Source organism: Petaurus breviceps, unplaced genomic scaffold (genome assembly GCF_028583685.1).
Source record: "Petaurus breviceps papuanus isolate PSGF00001 unplaced genomic scaffold, PetGlider_PUasm1.0 181, whole genome shotgun sequence".
NCBI lineage: Eukaryota > Metazoa > Chordata > Mammalia > Diprotodontia > Petauridae > Petaurus > Petaurus breviceps.
Window position 1 is genome coordinate 4,556,332 of NW_027185784.1, and position 17,117 is coordinate 4,573,448.

Below are 17,117 nucleotides of genomic sequence, written 5' to 3' on the forward strand. Positions count from 1 at the left end.
TATTTTTCCTAATTAACAGGTGTACCACATAGCTAAAGCTTCCAAGCAAAGATACAAAGTATAAAGAATGTGAATTATAAGTTACCTTATACAATCATAGAATATTAGATCTGTATAGATCCTTAGAGATCATCTATTACAGCTTTTTAATTATCCTTCAGCCCAGTTCCTGTACCATGCCCTCCCAAGGCATATCCCAAGGCATATCAAGAGTCCCTCAATAGGACAATAAAGGCAGCCCATTTTCCTTTAGGAGTTTTGAAGGAAGGAAGGAAGGAAACAAGTATTTATTAAAAGTATACTATGTGATAGGCATTGTGCTAAGCAATAAGGATACAAACACAATCCCTTTCCTCAAGAAGCTGACATTCTAAAGGGAAAAGATAACACACAAAATGCAGCTAAAAAGTGTGTTTTGGGGAGATGAAGGCACCCAGCAAGGAGGGTGGGCATGATTTTGAAGTCTGGAAGCCAGGAACAGGATTGAGAGAAGAATGAAGGTTACTTTGGAATACTCCAAAAAATGGAGGCCCCAGAAGAAACTCACCAATGGAAGAAGGCAATAGCCCTTACAGAATGATATTCCATGATAAGGACAGGTTTGATGTTCCAGGGTGAAAAGGTCTCAGGTGCTCTGGGAAGTTCCAGGATGAGACTTCAGCGGAAGCATGGTTTTGAAATCTAGAAGCAAGGAACTGGGTTGGGAAGGGAAGGAATACCAGCTTGATCCCCTCCACAAAACTGAAGCTCCAGGAGGAACTCATCAAAGAGAGAAGAGGGTGAACCAACAACAATGAGGGAAGGATCATCCTGTTTTAGTAGAAAACTCCCTGTCTGGGTCTCAGTCGTGATAGCTAATTTAGGAATATATTGTGGTGATAAATGTTATAAATTCTTTGAAGTCAAAACTTCTACTGTTGCTTCCAGTAGTTGCTGGTGACAGGTCCACTATCTACCAAGTTTTCCCTCTTCTACCCCAATATAGGTTAAGCCAATATTTTCCTGAAAAGAGATAAAACTGGGTCAGGCTCTCGATTGTCCCAGGGAGGTAAGGTTGAAAATGCAGCTTCCTTAACGCAGCTTACTGATAGCCTCTCAATGTGGCAACATAGCTTCTAGGTCACCCAAAGGCCCATTCATTAATGGTAAGGGCCCTTTAGACTTGGGAGCTGCCCCAAGGCCATATGAGTCACAACACCCTGCTCTACTGACCAGACATTTCCATATGAGAATGAGGGAAGCCACATCCACCCAAATTTAGTGCATAAATATCCTTACTGAATATCCTTTCCATTCAATAGCTCAGTAAGTTTTAGGTTTGTTTTTTTTTTAAACATTGAGTGTCCTACAAGTATCTCATTTCCTTTCAGCAACTGACCTAAACTAACAAGGGGACTGACCTGAGTCAGGCCTGCCCATTACATGGGGTTAGAGGAGGGGGCTATACAGAAACCTGTGGAGTTGCCTGAGCCATCCAGTGTGGTTAATATTAATCAAAATTGAGTCCTAGGATTGAGGATGCAGAAGAGAAAGATCCTTCCGACCTAGTATTGGAGATGAAGGAGGCTGGAGTACTTCACTATACAAATTCCACTTATATAAAAATTATACATATGATTGGTAAAGGTGATTGGTACTTGAGTAACTTGTTGTAAATTAACAGAAACTAAATAAAGTTGTTATTGTTGATTGCTGCAGCTGTGTCTGTTCTTGTGAATAGGTAGGCCCAGCGAGTACTATGAGGATACTGATGTTGCCAATTCCTTCTTCTCTATCCTTCTGGCTAAAACTAGTCAGGAGCCATTTGCTTCTACCTAGAGAGAAGTTCAGTATACCTTCTCTAGCCTTCCTTGTGCTGACTTAAGTTCTCTGCATACTGCTATCCTTTGGTAGGCAGACACCTGAAAAAGGCATCACTTTCTGAGGGCATTGAAGTCCATCCCTACATTAGCAATATAATACCAAATGGGTGAGAAGGGTCCACAATGGGAGAAGTCCAGGTCACATTAGAGACAAAGAGCAGGCAATCAACCCTCAGGAACTTTGGAATCCAGCCCTAACAGTTATGTATTTATTAGCATTATGCTTCATGGGCAGAACTCAACAGATTCTGGATATAGTCCATAATAAGCTACTGCTACTCAGATTGTCATAGTTTTAAAAGGAAGTTCAAAGGCCTATGGGACTCTTTAGGTTTTAAAAAACCCAAATTCCCATAAATACCCTACCTGGATATTTTGATGGGGGAAGGGAGAGTGAAATAAGTATTTATTAAGTGCTTACTATGAGTCACGCATTCTGCTAAATGTTTTACAAATATTATCATTTCACTTGATCCTCACAACCCTGAGAGGGAAATGTTAATATCCCAATTTTGGAGTTGAGGGATCTGAGGCAGAAAGGGGTTAAATGACTTGTCCAGGGTCACACAGTTATTAGTTGTCTGAGGTCATATCTGAACTCTGGTCTTCCTGACTCCAGACCCAAAATTCTATGCATTGTGCCACCTAACTACCTTTTACCAAAGCTTTTACCAAATCACTTATGTTATTCTTTTTCAAGTGGGGCCCAGTACAGACAGCATCTTTAGAACACCTAAAGTGAATTATCCAGGATCTTCTCCTCCAGGCACTAGTAATCTTAAGAGATCAAGCATTGTCCCTTAAAGAAAATGCTGACTGGGACCTTTGGCAGGCACAAAGGAATGGCCAGATTAAATGACTATTAGGCTTCTGGAGCCAAAAATTCCCTGAAGTGGCCATTCACCATGACTTCTATAAAACAGTTGACTGATTGTTCTTGGGCCTAGTTGCTACTGAATAGACACCACATGGATATACTATTATCCTTTGTTCTGAGTCATCCATTATGACTGATGCAAGATGGACAAGGCAAGGAGGTTGTTGCCATTACTAAACAGAAATGGCACATTCAAGATCATGTTCTCCTGAGGTTCCCCAAGTATCAGCATCTGCCCTGAAGAGGGGGGTTGTGACTGTCAGATGCCAAGACCTCCAGTACTAGCCTTGGGATTTTGCCTCCTCCACCAGCCTAACAGGCCCCTTCCTACAAGGAATTAGCCCTTAAGGAACAACAATTTTCCATATTCATCCGTGGCACTAACCACTAAGTATTATAAAGAAATTATATAAAGCTGGACCTCAAGAGGCATTAATTGAATTATAAATGACATCCTGAGGGATGGAGTCATGGCAAGTCCTCCCAGTAAGATGATATATGAGTTGAGTGGCTGGCATATGAGGAGTGGGGCAGAAAAGATTCTTAATTCATATTAATTTCTAGGCGATGCCCATGGATCTATTTGAGAAAAAATTGAACAATTAAAGACTTTCCACTTTGGAGTTAGGGACAATGGACAGATTTTGCTGGTATTTCCCACCACATAGCGTCATTTATAGGACATATTAGTGTCCATCAGATACATCATATGCCCTCTGCTGAACAGAATAATCAGATACAGAGATTGGAGACTGGGTCCATCATCAATCTAGATAGAGGCTGCAATGCCATGCTTCGGTCAGTATAGGATTGTATGATCCTCTTAACTAAAAAACAATATATCAATTCTGTTCACCAGTGCTTTTTTGTGCTATTCAAAGCATTCATCTTTGTGATTTGCTTAATCCATAGAGCTGGAGAGAGAGAGAGAGAGAGAGATAAAGTGACCTATGTGTAGTCAAAGATTGTAGGTTTTAGAATTCCCATTTCCCTTCAGGAATGCTTTTCAGACCTAGCATTGACAACTGCTGGTCTTTCAAGATAAAGACAGAGGCCAAAGAAGACACAAAGATGGGTAGTATTTTGATTGAATTTTACCAAGAACTGTATTTCTTTTGTTTTTATTGTCAGTAAAGTTGTTTTTAACTCATTTTATGGTCCAGGAGGGTTTCACATTCTAATCCAATTCCTGAATCATTGATTAGAAAAGACAGGGCAAAACGGTAGGGACCATCTTCTAGAGAAGATAAGAAGAGATGGGGTCAAGGTTACATGTAGATAGCTTGGCCTCGGGGAAGAAGAAAGGCCCTCTCTTGATCAAAGAACAGAAGAAAGGAGGAAACAGTGGAGAGATTGTAACATGAAGAGGAAGAGAGAAAAGAGAGCTTGCAGAGAATGACATTCATTTTCTAGGTAAAGTATGTGGTGAGGTTCTGATCTGAGAGGTAAGAAGAGATTTCATGGGAGGCTTGAGAGAAGATATTTGGAATAGTCAGTCATTATAGTAAGTGGGGTAGAAAACTGATTAGGGAGGAATAAAAAGTTACAACATAATCTGAGAGAGAGAAAGAAAAACAATAAGTATGAAGATGACTATGATATAGGAAAGACTTAAGAAGGGTACAAAGGGGACATGTGGTGTCAGGAGAGACCTAGCTCAAATTCAACCTCTGATACTACTAGCTATATGGCCACGGGCAGAGCATATAATTTCTCTTGGTCTCAGTTTCCTCATCTATAAAGTAGTAATAATATAACAGAATCTAAAATTGTTGTGAGAATAACATGAGATTATGTATTTAAGTAATTTTCAAACTTCAAAACCTTGACAAAAATAATAAATGGTATTTAAATGAAAGAGAAAAATCCAGACAAAGTAGCATTAGAAATTTTAGGGGGAAAAGCATCTTCAACAGAATCAGAGGAGCTTTATGGAAGAGGCAGCATCTTATTTGTGTTCTAAAAGAAAAGAATGACAACAGACATATAGATAAGGAGAAATGGGAACAGATTCTATTCCAAGTATGACAACAAGCTGGACAAAATAATGGTGATGAGAGAAGGCTGAAGAAAATGGGGGACAGAAAATGGCCCAGTTTGCTGCAAGAGAATATGTGAAGGGGAGTAGAATGAGATAAGGCTGCATAAGTAGACTATGGAAAGCCAGTGGAGGGTTGGTAGTTAAATTTTATTACCTAAACAATTGGGTAATCTTTAAAGGTTAGAGGAGTTACATGGCTAGAGAGTCATTAAGAAGATTACTGGAGGGGCGGCTAGGTGGCGCAGTGAATAGAGCACCTGAGTTCAAATCCGGCCTCAGACACTAAACACACACAAAAAAAGCTAGCCATGTGACCTTGGGCAAGTCACTTAACCCCAATTGCTCCTCAAAAAAAAAAAAGATTACTGGGACAACAACAGCAAGGTCAAATATGGATAGGTAAAGGGATAGACTGGAGTGAAGATCTCTTAGGATGCTCCTACTGCAAAAGATAAAAGATGAAGGCCTAAACTAAGATCGTTAGAGTGGGAGTGGAGAGGAAAACCTAGATGCAAGAGATATTGACGAGGTAGAGACACTCAGCTGTATTAGCACATGGTTCAAGTTCCTGCTGGTGAGGAAGCTGTCTGGTGGATTACTTGGGTTTGGGAGTTTTGAGCTGCAAGAGGGCTAAAGCTAATCACATATCCTCATTAAGTCTGACATCAATATGGTGACCCCCCCTTGAGGCAGAAACCGACCAGTCTGCTCAACAAGAGGTGAACCAGCCCAGGTTGGAAAAACAGAGAGGTTAAAGTCCAGTCCTGATCAATACTGCTGCCAGGCCTATGAAAGGAAAGGGAAATCAAACATGATTAGGACGATGGTGGTACTATTAACCGGACTGGGACTAAGAAGTTAGGTACAGGCATATATTTAGAAAGGAAGCCTAGGGGTGACTAGGTGGAGCAGTGAATAGAGCACTGGCCCTGGAGTCAGAAGGACCTAGGTTCAAATCGGGCTTCAAACATTTAACGCAAAAACTAGCCACGTGACCTTGGGCTAGTCACTTAACCCCAATTGCCCTCCCAAAAAAAGACAAAAAAAAAGAAAGGAAGCCTAGTTCAACTTTAGACAAGTTGAGTTTAAGATATAAAGAAATCTAGGTGGAGACAATTAGCAGTCAGAGTTCTGAAGAAAGAATATAGATTTGGAAATTATTTACATAGAAATGATATCAAGTCCTGGGGGTAAATGAGATCACGAAGAGAGAAGGAAAAGCTTATGACAAAACCTTGGCAAATAATTATGTTATGAGATAGAAAGATGATGAGGAGCCAGCAAGATACAGGGTTGGTCAGAAAAGGCCACGGGGGGAAAAACATGATGGTATAATGTCAGACGAGCCAAGTGAGAAGTAGAATCAAGAAATAGGTAAGAGAGATAAAGGAGAAAAAGAACTGTAAAAATTCATTGGATTCAGCAGTCAGGGACCTTGGAGAAAGCTGTGTTAGTAAAGACATAAGCACAGAAGCCAGAGTTTTGCTGAATGAGTGGGTGCAAAGGAAAATGATTCAGGGAATACAGATTACTCTTTCTAGGAGCAAGTATACTTTTCTCAGGATAGGGAAAGACCAAGTAAGTGGTAGGGATTAGGAAGCAGTTAAGAGGGACTAGAGATGCAGAAGAGGGGATGTATGCATTGATATCCCTTATTGTTAGAAACTATAAGCAGCAGTAAAAGTTCCCCCTCTCACTGTTTTCTTCTGGGTCTTAACAGCTACTGAAGCTGTCTACATGGCCACCTCTGTCTTTTTAGATAGGGTGACAGTCATATCATTGCTCTAACCACTTCATCTGCTGCCACCTCAGCATAGAGAAGCCTGGAACATCTTGTTTTCATGTGTGGCAGCTACAAAATTAAAGATTATACTGTGTTTAAAAAAAAAAAAACAAGTGGGGTGGGGCCAAGATGGCCAAGTGGTAAAATCCAGTGAAGCAGCGTTTCTTAACATAAACACCTCTAAACAATTATCAAAAATATACTAGACTGAATCCTACTAGGGAAATCCAGAAAATGTCACGGTGAGTCTTTGTCGAACAGAGGTAGACAGGGAGGTTTATGGACACTAGGTATCCTATAGTAGGAATGCTCTGGGCCATGTAACAGAAAAAGGATGAAGTTCAGAAGCCAGCAGCAAAGGTTTGGCTCAGATCCCAAACTCAAAGCAGGATCTCACTTATCTAGCCCATTCCTAGAGGAAAAATGAAGGGAAAACCCCTAGACCAAAGAGGAACCTACAATTCTGCTAATCTGAACCAATAATGCTTTCCAGCTAGCTAACAGGGGCAGGGCTCAACAGCAGTCTACTCTTGCTCAGACTCAAACCCAGGTCAGAAACTTGATCAGCTCAGAGTGGAGGAAGGGGGAGCAATCAAACCTTGCCCTGGATAAGAGCACTTTGATCCCTGAGATCCTGAAATAACATAGCATTCAACCCCCTCCTCCCCCCCCCCAAGAAAGGATCAAAGAAGAAAATTGTGCAGAACATAACATAAATTCTGAAGTCAGCAGGAAGTAGGCTGAAAGAATGGGGGAAAAAAACAATCCAAATAAAGCCAACATAACCAAGACTAAGAGGGAAGTGGAACCTTGGGAAAGAATTTTTACAACCAGAGTCTCTGATAAAGGCCTTATTTCTAAAACATACAGAGAACTGAGTCAAATCTGTAAGAATACAGGTCATTTCCCAATTGATAAATGGTCAAAGGATATGAACAGGCAGTTTTCAGAGGAAAAAATTAAAGACATCTATAAGCATTTGAAAAAATGCTCTAAATCACTATTGATTAGATAAATGTAAATCAAAACAACTCTGAGGTACCACATCTCACCAGTCAGATTGACCAAGATGACTGAACAGGAAAATAATAAATGCTGGAGAGTATGTGGAAAAATTGGAACACTAATGCACTGTTGGTGGGATTGTGAACTGATTCATTCTGGAGAGCAATATAGAACTGTGCCCAAAGGGCTATAAATAAGTATATATTGACCTAGCAATACCGCTTCTACGGCTTTATCCCAAAGAGATCACAGAAGTGGGAAAAGGACCAGTCTGTACAAAAATATTTATAGCAGCTCTTTTTGTGGTGGCAAATAACTGGAAATCAAGAGAATGCTCATCAATTGGGAAATGGCTGAGCAAGCTGTGCTATATGAATGTGATGGAGTACTACTGTGCTAATAAGAAATGCAGAGCAGGGGCAGCTAGGTGGTGCAGTGAATAGAGCACCAGCCCTAGAGTCAGGAGGATCTGAGTTCAAATATGACCTCAGACACTTAACACTTACTAGCCGTGTGACCTTGGGCAAGTCACTTAACCCCAATTGCCCTGCCATCCCCCCTCCAAAAATGAAAAAAAAATGAGAAGCAGACAGACTTCATAATAAGTTGGAGAGACTAATATAAACTGATGCTAACTGAGGAAAGCAGAACCAGGAGAACTTTGTACACATCATATGTGTGACGACCATCTCTGATAGACTGGGCTCTTCTCAGCAATGCAAGGTTATAAGACAACTCCAAAAGACTCATGATGGGAAGGGATATCCACATCCAGAGAAAGAACTACAGAGTCTGAATGCAGATTGAAGCAAACTACTTGCTGTCTCCTTTCTTTTCTTTTGTTTTATTTCTTCACTCCAATGGTTATAATCCTTCTTCACAACTTGACTAACGTTTAATGTGAAGGTATTTGTAGATCCCATATTTAACTGTATGCCGCCATGGGGGGAAAGGGGAGGAGAGGGAGCAGAAGAAAATTTGAAATTCAAGGGATTGATGAACTGAATGTTGTAAACTAAAAGTAAATAAATAAATAAAAATTTAAATAAAATCCCCTAGCATGAGTTATTACAATGGCAGGGATACTCAAGACACAAACACAGAAGGGAATGACTCCAAAATATCTACAAGCAATGCCTCAAAGCAAAATACAACTTGGACAGAAACTGAAATAAAATGCCTAGAAGACAATAAGCAACAGCTTTTTAAAAGTTAATTTTTTACAACAAATATGAGAGTGCTTGAAGAAAAAAATAGAAACAAAATGAGAGTTACAGAAGAAAAAAAGTGGAAAAGAAATGAACAGCTTGACAAAAGAAGTATAATACCTTGCTCAAACAACAATCTCCCTGAAAAATTAGAGTGGACTAAATAGAAGCTAATGACTTCATGAGACAACAAGAAATATTAAAACAAAGGCAAAAGACTAAAAAATTTTTTTAAAAAATATGTATCTCATGACAAAAACAAATGACATGGAAAACAGATCACAGAGAAATTTAAGAATTACTAGAATATCTGAACACCATAACCAAAGAAAGAGCCTAATATCACATTTCCAGAAATCTTAAAAGAAAATTGCCCTATCCTCAAAAAAAGAGGGAAAAAAAGAAAATTGCCCTTAACTCTTTGAATTAGAAAACAGAGTCGATTTAAAAAGAATCCACTAGTCACCTCCTGAAGAAACACCAAAATGAAAATTCTCAGGAATATCAGAGCCAAAATCCAGAGCTTCTAGGTCAAAGAAAAATCCTGAAAGCAGCCAGAAAAAGAATTTAAGCTCCAAGGAACCACAGTCAAGATCACACCCAATTTAGCAATCACCACTGTAAAGGAATGGAGAACTTGGAATATGATATTCCAGAAGGCAAAAGACACAGGCTTGAAGCCAAGAATACTTAGCTAGCAAAATGGAGTATAATATTACAATGGGGAATGATTTTTAATGAACCATAGGACTTCCAAGCATTCCTGATGAAAAAAAAAACCAACAAAAAAAAACAGAGATTCCAAGAAACTCTGAAGTTCAAACACAGGAGAGAATAAGAACACAAAAAGGTAAACATGAATGAACAATAATAAAGGACTAAAAAAAGACAAACTGCTTACATTTGGGTAGATGATACCCTGTCATCACCAGGATTCATAAAGGGAGTCCAATTAGACAAAGCCAAGGTTATGTTCTATCTTAGTGAATTTTAAGAAAAGAATGGAACAAGAAGGGAAAAGAATACAGGGGCTGGGGGTAGGGGTAGAGGAGAAGGGAAAGGAAGGGAAAGGTAAATTACCTCACATAGAGTACATAAATAGACATGTATACAAATAAGTATGAGGTGATGGGGAAAAGCATCTGACACTTTGAACTCATATCTGAACTGGTCAAAATAAGGAACAATAAATACAGACACATGGGTGCAGAAATACATTCCACTTATAGAGAAACGGGAGGAAAAAAAAGTGGAGGAAGGAGATTTAGAGCTAGAATAGGTTAAGGTAGGGATCAGTCCTAACAAAAACAAACTCTTAAGGATAGACAAAAATAGTTATAGTTCTTTTTGAGGTAGCAAAGCACAAGAATCCAAGAGAGTGCCCATGAATTGGGGAATAGATGAAAAAACTTATATAAATATGACAAGATACTATTATGCTGAACAATTATTATCGTAATGCCTAATGACTAATTAGCGTAATGACTAGTGTAATGACCAACCAGACAACAAGATTCCAGAGTACTAATGAGAAAACATGCCACCCACCTCCAGATAGACAAGTAAAAGACAGAATGAAGAATAAAATTGGAGGGCATGGCCAATGTAGAAATTTGTTTTGATTGACTATACACATTTATTATGAGTTTTGCTTTATGTTCTCAATGTGGGGAGGGTGAGGTAAGTGGAGAAGGTGGATCCTTGCTGATTAAAACAAATGAAATATTTTAAATAAAAGTAAAAATTCTTGAAGAATACCTTAAACAAATCTACTGCCAAACAATTTTCAACTTAATTTGTTTTTAATAGTTTTAATACAGAACTTCTCAAAGGCACTCTGAAAGTTTTAGATAAATCATATGTACTACTGACTTATCCTTCACAACATGTTTATTTATTCCCTCAAATAACTTTAGCAGATGAGGCAGAATCCATAATCCCTTCTTGGCTTCCCCATAAATTGTTTACTTAATTGTTCAATGCTTTCACTCTTCATTATAGACTGAAGCTTTGCTGGACAGAAATAAGACATGACTATAGTTTCCAGGATCTATCTGGAACCCTTAGAGAAGGTAACTCATTTACAATATATAATTCTTTAGCACAGAGATCTTTAAATGATGACTCACACATGATGACCTACCATTCCCAAATTTCACTCTTGATTTCCTTCAAGACTTGAGGGAAGGGGAAACAGCTAGGTTGCATGGATATAAAATTATTACCCTCCAACTTAATTCCTTTTGAAACAGAGAACTAAACCAAAATCGAAAAGCAACTAAGTTGTTTTATAAATACTTGTGAAGTAATATAGAAATGGTCCAGTAAGGACTTACTAACCAGAGCTATTCAGCAGGACACGATCTCCTTAGGCTCCTCATAATTTGGTGGCTTATTTTTTCTAAGGCATCTAATATCCTTTCAAACTGTTTTGTTTACTTGATTTTGAGAACACAAAATTAAAGGGAGAAGTACACAAAAATAATTTTGTTTCGCTCTTAAAGACAGATGATCTGTATGTTCCAAAATTGCAGGTGATTTTACTTTTGAAAGAAGGAAGCAAATGCCAAGCTCACTTAATCGGTCTGAGTTCTCATTAGCACAACTCATTCCACAAAATTAAGTGCTGTGGTCTCATGGTACCCTGTGGAGGGTTAGATGACTTAGCTGAAAAAGCATGAACAATTTTCACTGAGATACTGTTTAAAGTCCAGTTTGAGGTTTTATTTTAGTGCATAGATTCCATCCCTTTCCCCAAGGATAATCTATACTGTATCACTAAAAGCAACAAACAACATAGTACATCCATGTGGTATTTGTTCAATAATGTAACAATACCCAACCAACAAAAAAAATAAATTATCCTAACTCCCTAAGAGGGTAGTCTTTTAGGCTATCAGCAGGGCTGCTAGAAACCTGCAGGCAAGAAAACCATACATACTGTGAGATTTCAAAATCCCTTAGTGACTCTGGGGTTTGGTAATAGAATTGGGAAATTCTTACTTCAAAATTATTAGTTCCACACCAATAGATGTTACCATTTCCTAGTTAGCTTTTTTTTTTTTTGGTGGGTGGTAAGAAGGGAGGATGATAGTCTCAAGCCAACTTAAGTTATATTAGTTTCTATATGGAGAAAAGAGAGAGATCATGCCTACTTTCTAATTACAAGGCAGGCTACATCCTTTCTTCTATGAACTAAAAATGTTGCTTCCTTTTTTATCATATATCCCATTTAGCTAACACTTCAGGTCATGCATGAGCTATACACACCAATGTCAAGGCTCTGGTTTAGTCGGAAGAACATTACTTTTAGACCTGAGTTCAAAACTTGTTTCTACTATTTACTTTCTATGTCATCTGGGGCAACTCATTTAACTTTTGGGTCCAAGAGCTAAATAGATCAAGTCTATAGATAAATGTCAGCTACCGTTTTGCGTCTTCCTTCTCCCTTCTCCCTCCCCTCCAAATATTACAACAAAATTTCATTACCCATGCTGTCTAGAATGAGGATGGGTTATTTTCATGAACCTGAGGTTTACTCTTAAATAAATTTAAAATGTACCTGAGCTCAGGAAACTTAATTGTCTTAGAATATAGTGTTAAGCAGTCCATTACTTCAGAAATTCCAAAATTGTATCATTCCTCTAACCTAACCTAGCACACTGCATCACTCATGCATTTATGTTCAATTTTATATCATAGTTATAGTATTGCATGATGGCATGGATGAGGTCTTACTGGAAAGAGAGTTGGACTGATATTTGGAAGACAGATTCAAATCATGCTTTTGTAACTCTGAATAAGTCACTTAACCTTCTGGGCCTCAGTATTTCTCCTTAAATTGAGGTGGTTGGACCTGATGGCCTCTAAGGTTCATTTCAGCTCTGATTCTTTAAATCTCTAAGTCTAATTTCTATTTCACTTTCCCTCAACACCTAGCCTAGTTCTTTGTACACAGTATTCATTTAATAAATGTTTGCTAGAAATGAACAGCCTCCTCCCCCAAATATTCATATCCCTAGCATCTCTCTCTCTCTCTCTCTTCCCCCAGCTACGAAATTTTATTCTAATACTTAACTTTCCACAATATTCAGATGGGAGAACTATAACAAAGAGGCCATAAATCAACTACCCTCAATCCTTTTCTCTTCTCTCCCTTCCCCCATCTCTTTTCCCACTTAATACCATCTTTCCTTGGAAATTTGCTTTCCTCAACATTTACCTACCTTTCCATTATATTATTTATGTGGCATTTTTCATGAAGTATTATCAATGAGAACTGTCAAGGGAAAGTGGTGAACATGTTGGAAGAAAAACTACACCATGGCAAAATTTATTGTAGCTACAGTGGTAATATATAAGGAAACACTAAAAAGGAGCTGAATTTGCAACTTATCTTTTAACAATAAGTGAAGAAACGCTCTTATGATTCCAGTGCATCATATGGGAAAGTGGTAGTATATGTTCAAAGAATTTTTTTTAATGACCCCTTAAGGTCAGAGTTTTGTTATTTCATCAAATAATAAATACCTTGAGTACAGTAACTAATGATCCCATAAAATGCAGACTTTTGACTAACCAAAATCATTATTTTATTAAGTCACAGTACAGAACAACTTTAATGATGCTAATTTAGAGCCTTTAAATTGTAAGGACTCTTCTAAGAGTGCCTCTAGAAAGAGCCACTTATTTCAGTCCACCTCTATCTAGATACACTTGCCAATTTCACGCTAAAATCAGAAGACCTTAGGAATCCAATCCCCTCATTTTATAGATGAGGAAAACTGAGGTCCAAAATCATTACTAAGGGTACTTTACTCCATGATCACCCTTTATATTACTTTTTCACAAGTCTTGGCATTCACTTATTGTCCTACACTTTGGAAGAGTAAAGATTTGTTTAGAAAGCTGCACAAAGAACTCTTAATTTATAAAGGACTCTTCCAATACTGGATTTATTCCACTATAGCACACTGAAATCAGGAGACTTAGTTTATCTTCCCTTCCAAAACAAGGGGTTTATAATAGAGGATCTCCAAGCTCCTTTCTAGATTTAAAATTATCTTCTATAATTCTACAAATTGTGTGAAAATATGCAGTATTACATGTTTTTAATGGTAAACAATTTAACCTCCTACCCATTTTAGTTGCATATTTGACTGTTCTAAGGTAGTACCTACAAAATACAATGTAGGATGATAATTTGGCATTTATTCCATGAATTTGTGTTTAATCAAAACTTGATCATTTTGAAGTACATAATTTTGGCCTGAATTTGTACACCATATTATTCTGAATGTTGAGACATACTGCCCAGATGCTAGGGCACACAGATATATATAAGCACCTACAAAGACACAAAAAGAAAACTTCTTTTAAACTGCATGCAAATAACCAACTCCAGTCTCCAACCATTATAGGTCTTTCTCAACACTAAGGCATGTAAAAATTGATTTGACAGTTCTGATGACAACTTTTATAACAAAAATACCCTAACATTCAAAGGCATAGATTTGCCTATTCAGAGTGCTGCATTTTCAATTTTAGCTTAGTCTCTCTGATGTCTGAGTGAGGCACCAACATACCACTAACTGAATCATGGATGCACTTATATTCTAATGCAAACAATTTTTGATTAAACAGTCTAGTTAAACAATAGGAGCTAGATATATCCACACTACTTGAACAACAAAAGATAAGTGGTTTTGGAACTATATGAGATAAGTATTCAAAGTATCATAGGTAATTCCATTCATAAATATACCTCTACTCTTGGAAATATGACTTGACAATGAACCCTCCAAATAGCCCTAGTTTCATTAATATTGCCTAATTGATCTTAAAATGTTTACTTTAAGGTTCTAAAAATAATCTAAATATGATATGATGACGAATCTATGGGCAAGGGACTATTCATACAAAAAGAAGTTTCCTCTCTAAACTCCATCACACATGTCAAAATTACTTACACTTTGATTTGGAATGATAACTAAAGCAATTTTTTTTTTACCTACATAGTTCCTTTAGTTAACTGCATGTTTTCATCTTCAATTATGTTAATGAAAAAAATGGATTTTGTATAATGGAATAGATTTAGTGGTGAAGTAAACTCTAACCAAAATTCATTTGGGACACTTAAAATTGACCCACCTCAAAAAGAGCTACTTCAAGTCAATTTTTCTACATAGATTGAGATCTAGAAGATTGAACACCTAAAATATTTAATTTTCTAGCACTTGAGAGTAAAGCCATCAATTTTCATCTTTGTAAAATGAGGTGATTGGACTATGGTCTCTATGGTCTTTTCCAGTTTCTGATTTTATGAAACATCATGGAGGCTAAATATAATAGAAGGAAATGAAATTAATAAGTAGCTCCAGAAAAATAACCTGTGTACTCCTGCTTCTGGACAGGGAATGAACTACAGTACTGTAGAGCTGGGATTTATTTCTGACTGACAAAACTGGGTATGTGCAAAATCTTATCTATAAAAAGCTTTGTCAAAAATTATTTCAAAAGAATTCCAATTATAGTTTAACTGGAAGCTATTTTAAAATCTACAGAAATCACTTGCATAAAAGTTTAATATAAAGGGGGAAAGGGAGAAATAACTTACATCTGATGCATTACAGAAAATCCCTGGGGCCCTCAGTACTTTCATTCCTAAAATGAGAAGGTTGACTTCAAGGGTCTCTTCCATGCCTGACTAGGAAAGATATTCCTAGATATTTAAATTGATATTATTTTAAAATAGAGGCAGTCTGAATCATCATTTGTAATTTCAGTATAACATTAGAACTCCAATTGGACTTTATTTCAAAAGGAAAGATGATGGTTGACCTCACTTGAAACAAACCACTCACTTCCCTACAGCACTTGCCATAACGTGAATGATTCCTTGAAATAGCTATCAATAAATGAAATGGTTCTCTCTTCCCTCCCTCCACCCCTGCCACATGCTCACTGCTTACAAGTTTTTAAAATTTTAAACTTAGGTCTATCTCTTGTCAAAAAGTACTTTTGTAGAAGGATCCTGGCTCTATATATTCAGAGGTAGACATCACCCTCCAGTGTTTGGATGAGATTCCCTACGCTGGTTAGAGAGCATTAGTAAAAACTTGTTATTTTGACTTTGCTTCTGCTGACCCAGGAGAATTTCTGGGCTACCTCTCCCATTACACACATGCTTAGGCTATATCTTTTAGAAAACACCAACTGCCCTCAAGGTCAAAACCTTGGCCAGGTTAGGACGCCAGAAGAGCAGTTAAGATCAAGGCTGGAGTTGAGTTGCTGGGAGTTTGAGTCTGACTCCACCGTAGCTCGGGGCCAGGATGCAAACACAAGATGTGATCCAGTCTCTGCGTTTTGTGAATGGCTAGCTCTGACAGCCTCTGCCTGCCATAAGGGATCAACTGCCGCTGCCTTTGCTACCAGACTAGTAAAAGGGATCACTTTTCTGGAAAGACTCCGGTGTTTTAAAGGAGAATCAAAACAAAGCCCCCTTATGTTTAATACGTTTTCATAAAACACCCCTACCCAACAGGCAGGCACGCACACTTACGCGCATAAACACACACACGCCCCAGACCTCTCTCAGGAGTAAACATCGGAGAGGGGAGAAGGCGAGGCACACAGCGCCTGTGGCTGCAGCTCACCTTCTGCTGCCTCCGGGCCATGTCGGTGGGCTGCTTGGCGTTGAACGGGTACGCGATGCACCTCACTACAAAGACGTAGAGCTGCAGGCGGATGCGCTTCTCGGTTTCCTCCTGTTGCTGCCGCTCCAGCTCCTCTCGCCCTTCGCTTAGCACCGAGGGGCTCGGGCTGACAGGTCTGGCGGTGCTGCCGCTGCCCGGGCGCCCCGGAGGGTCCCGCCGCCCTTCCCGGAGAGGAACTGCGGGCAGGGATCGCTGGGAGCCACCGGCCGCCACCAGCACATCGCGTCTCTCCTCTTCCACCCCTTCGTCCGACTCCTCTTCGCTGGAAGACGGGTCCAGCATGATGTCCGGGGGCCGTCCTCACCCCGCAAGCGCCTGAGCCCTTGGGTCCGGGAAGGGAAAGCTGCGCCGGCTGGAGAACGAAAGGGAAACCGGCCACAGCTTTCCGGACACGTCGAGTTTAGGCACCAGACTGTTTCCTACCACCAGGGCGAAAGGGGCGGGCAGGAGTTGGGCGGGGGGTGTGGGGGGTGGGGCGCGGGAAGGAGAATGGGAGGAAAAAATAGTGAGCCACCAGAGCGAGAGGGAATGACTAGGCGGGGTTTGCGAAGAGGGAAGTCGAGCCTGGTTGCCTTGGGAATTGTTCCTGCAGAGGTTCCTAGCCCCCCCAGCCTAGTTGATAAGCG

At 39.1% G+C, this 17,117-nt stretch overlaps 1 protein-coding gene across 3 annotated transcripts in view; it reads right to left on the reverse strand.

Annotated features, from left to right (window-relative positions):
• CADPS2 (calcium dependent secretion activator 2) overlaps positions 1-16,905 on the reverse strand; it is a 729,035-nt gene extending 712,130 nt beyond the window's left edge. For all 3 annotated transcript variants that reach the window (XM_069087109.1, XM_069087108.1, XM_069087107.1), the window contains exon 1: positions 16,432-16,905. In XM_069087109.1, coding sequence (XP_068943210.1) covers positions 16,432-16,773 — 342 coding nt within the window. In that variant the 5' untranslated portion in view covers positions 16,774-16,905. The remainder of the gene's footprint in view (positions 1-16,431) is intronic.
• Between the last annotated feature and the right edge of the window lie 212 nt (positions 16,906-17,117).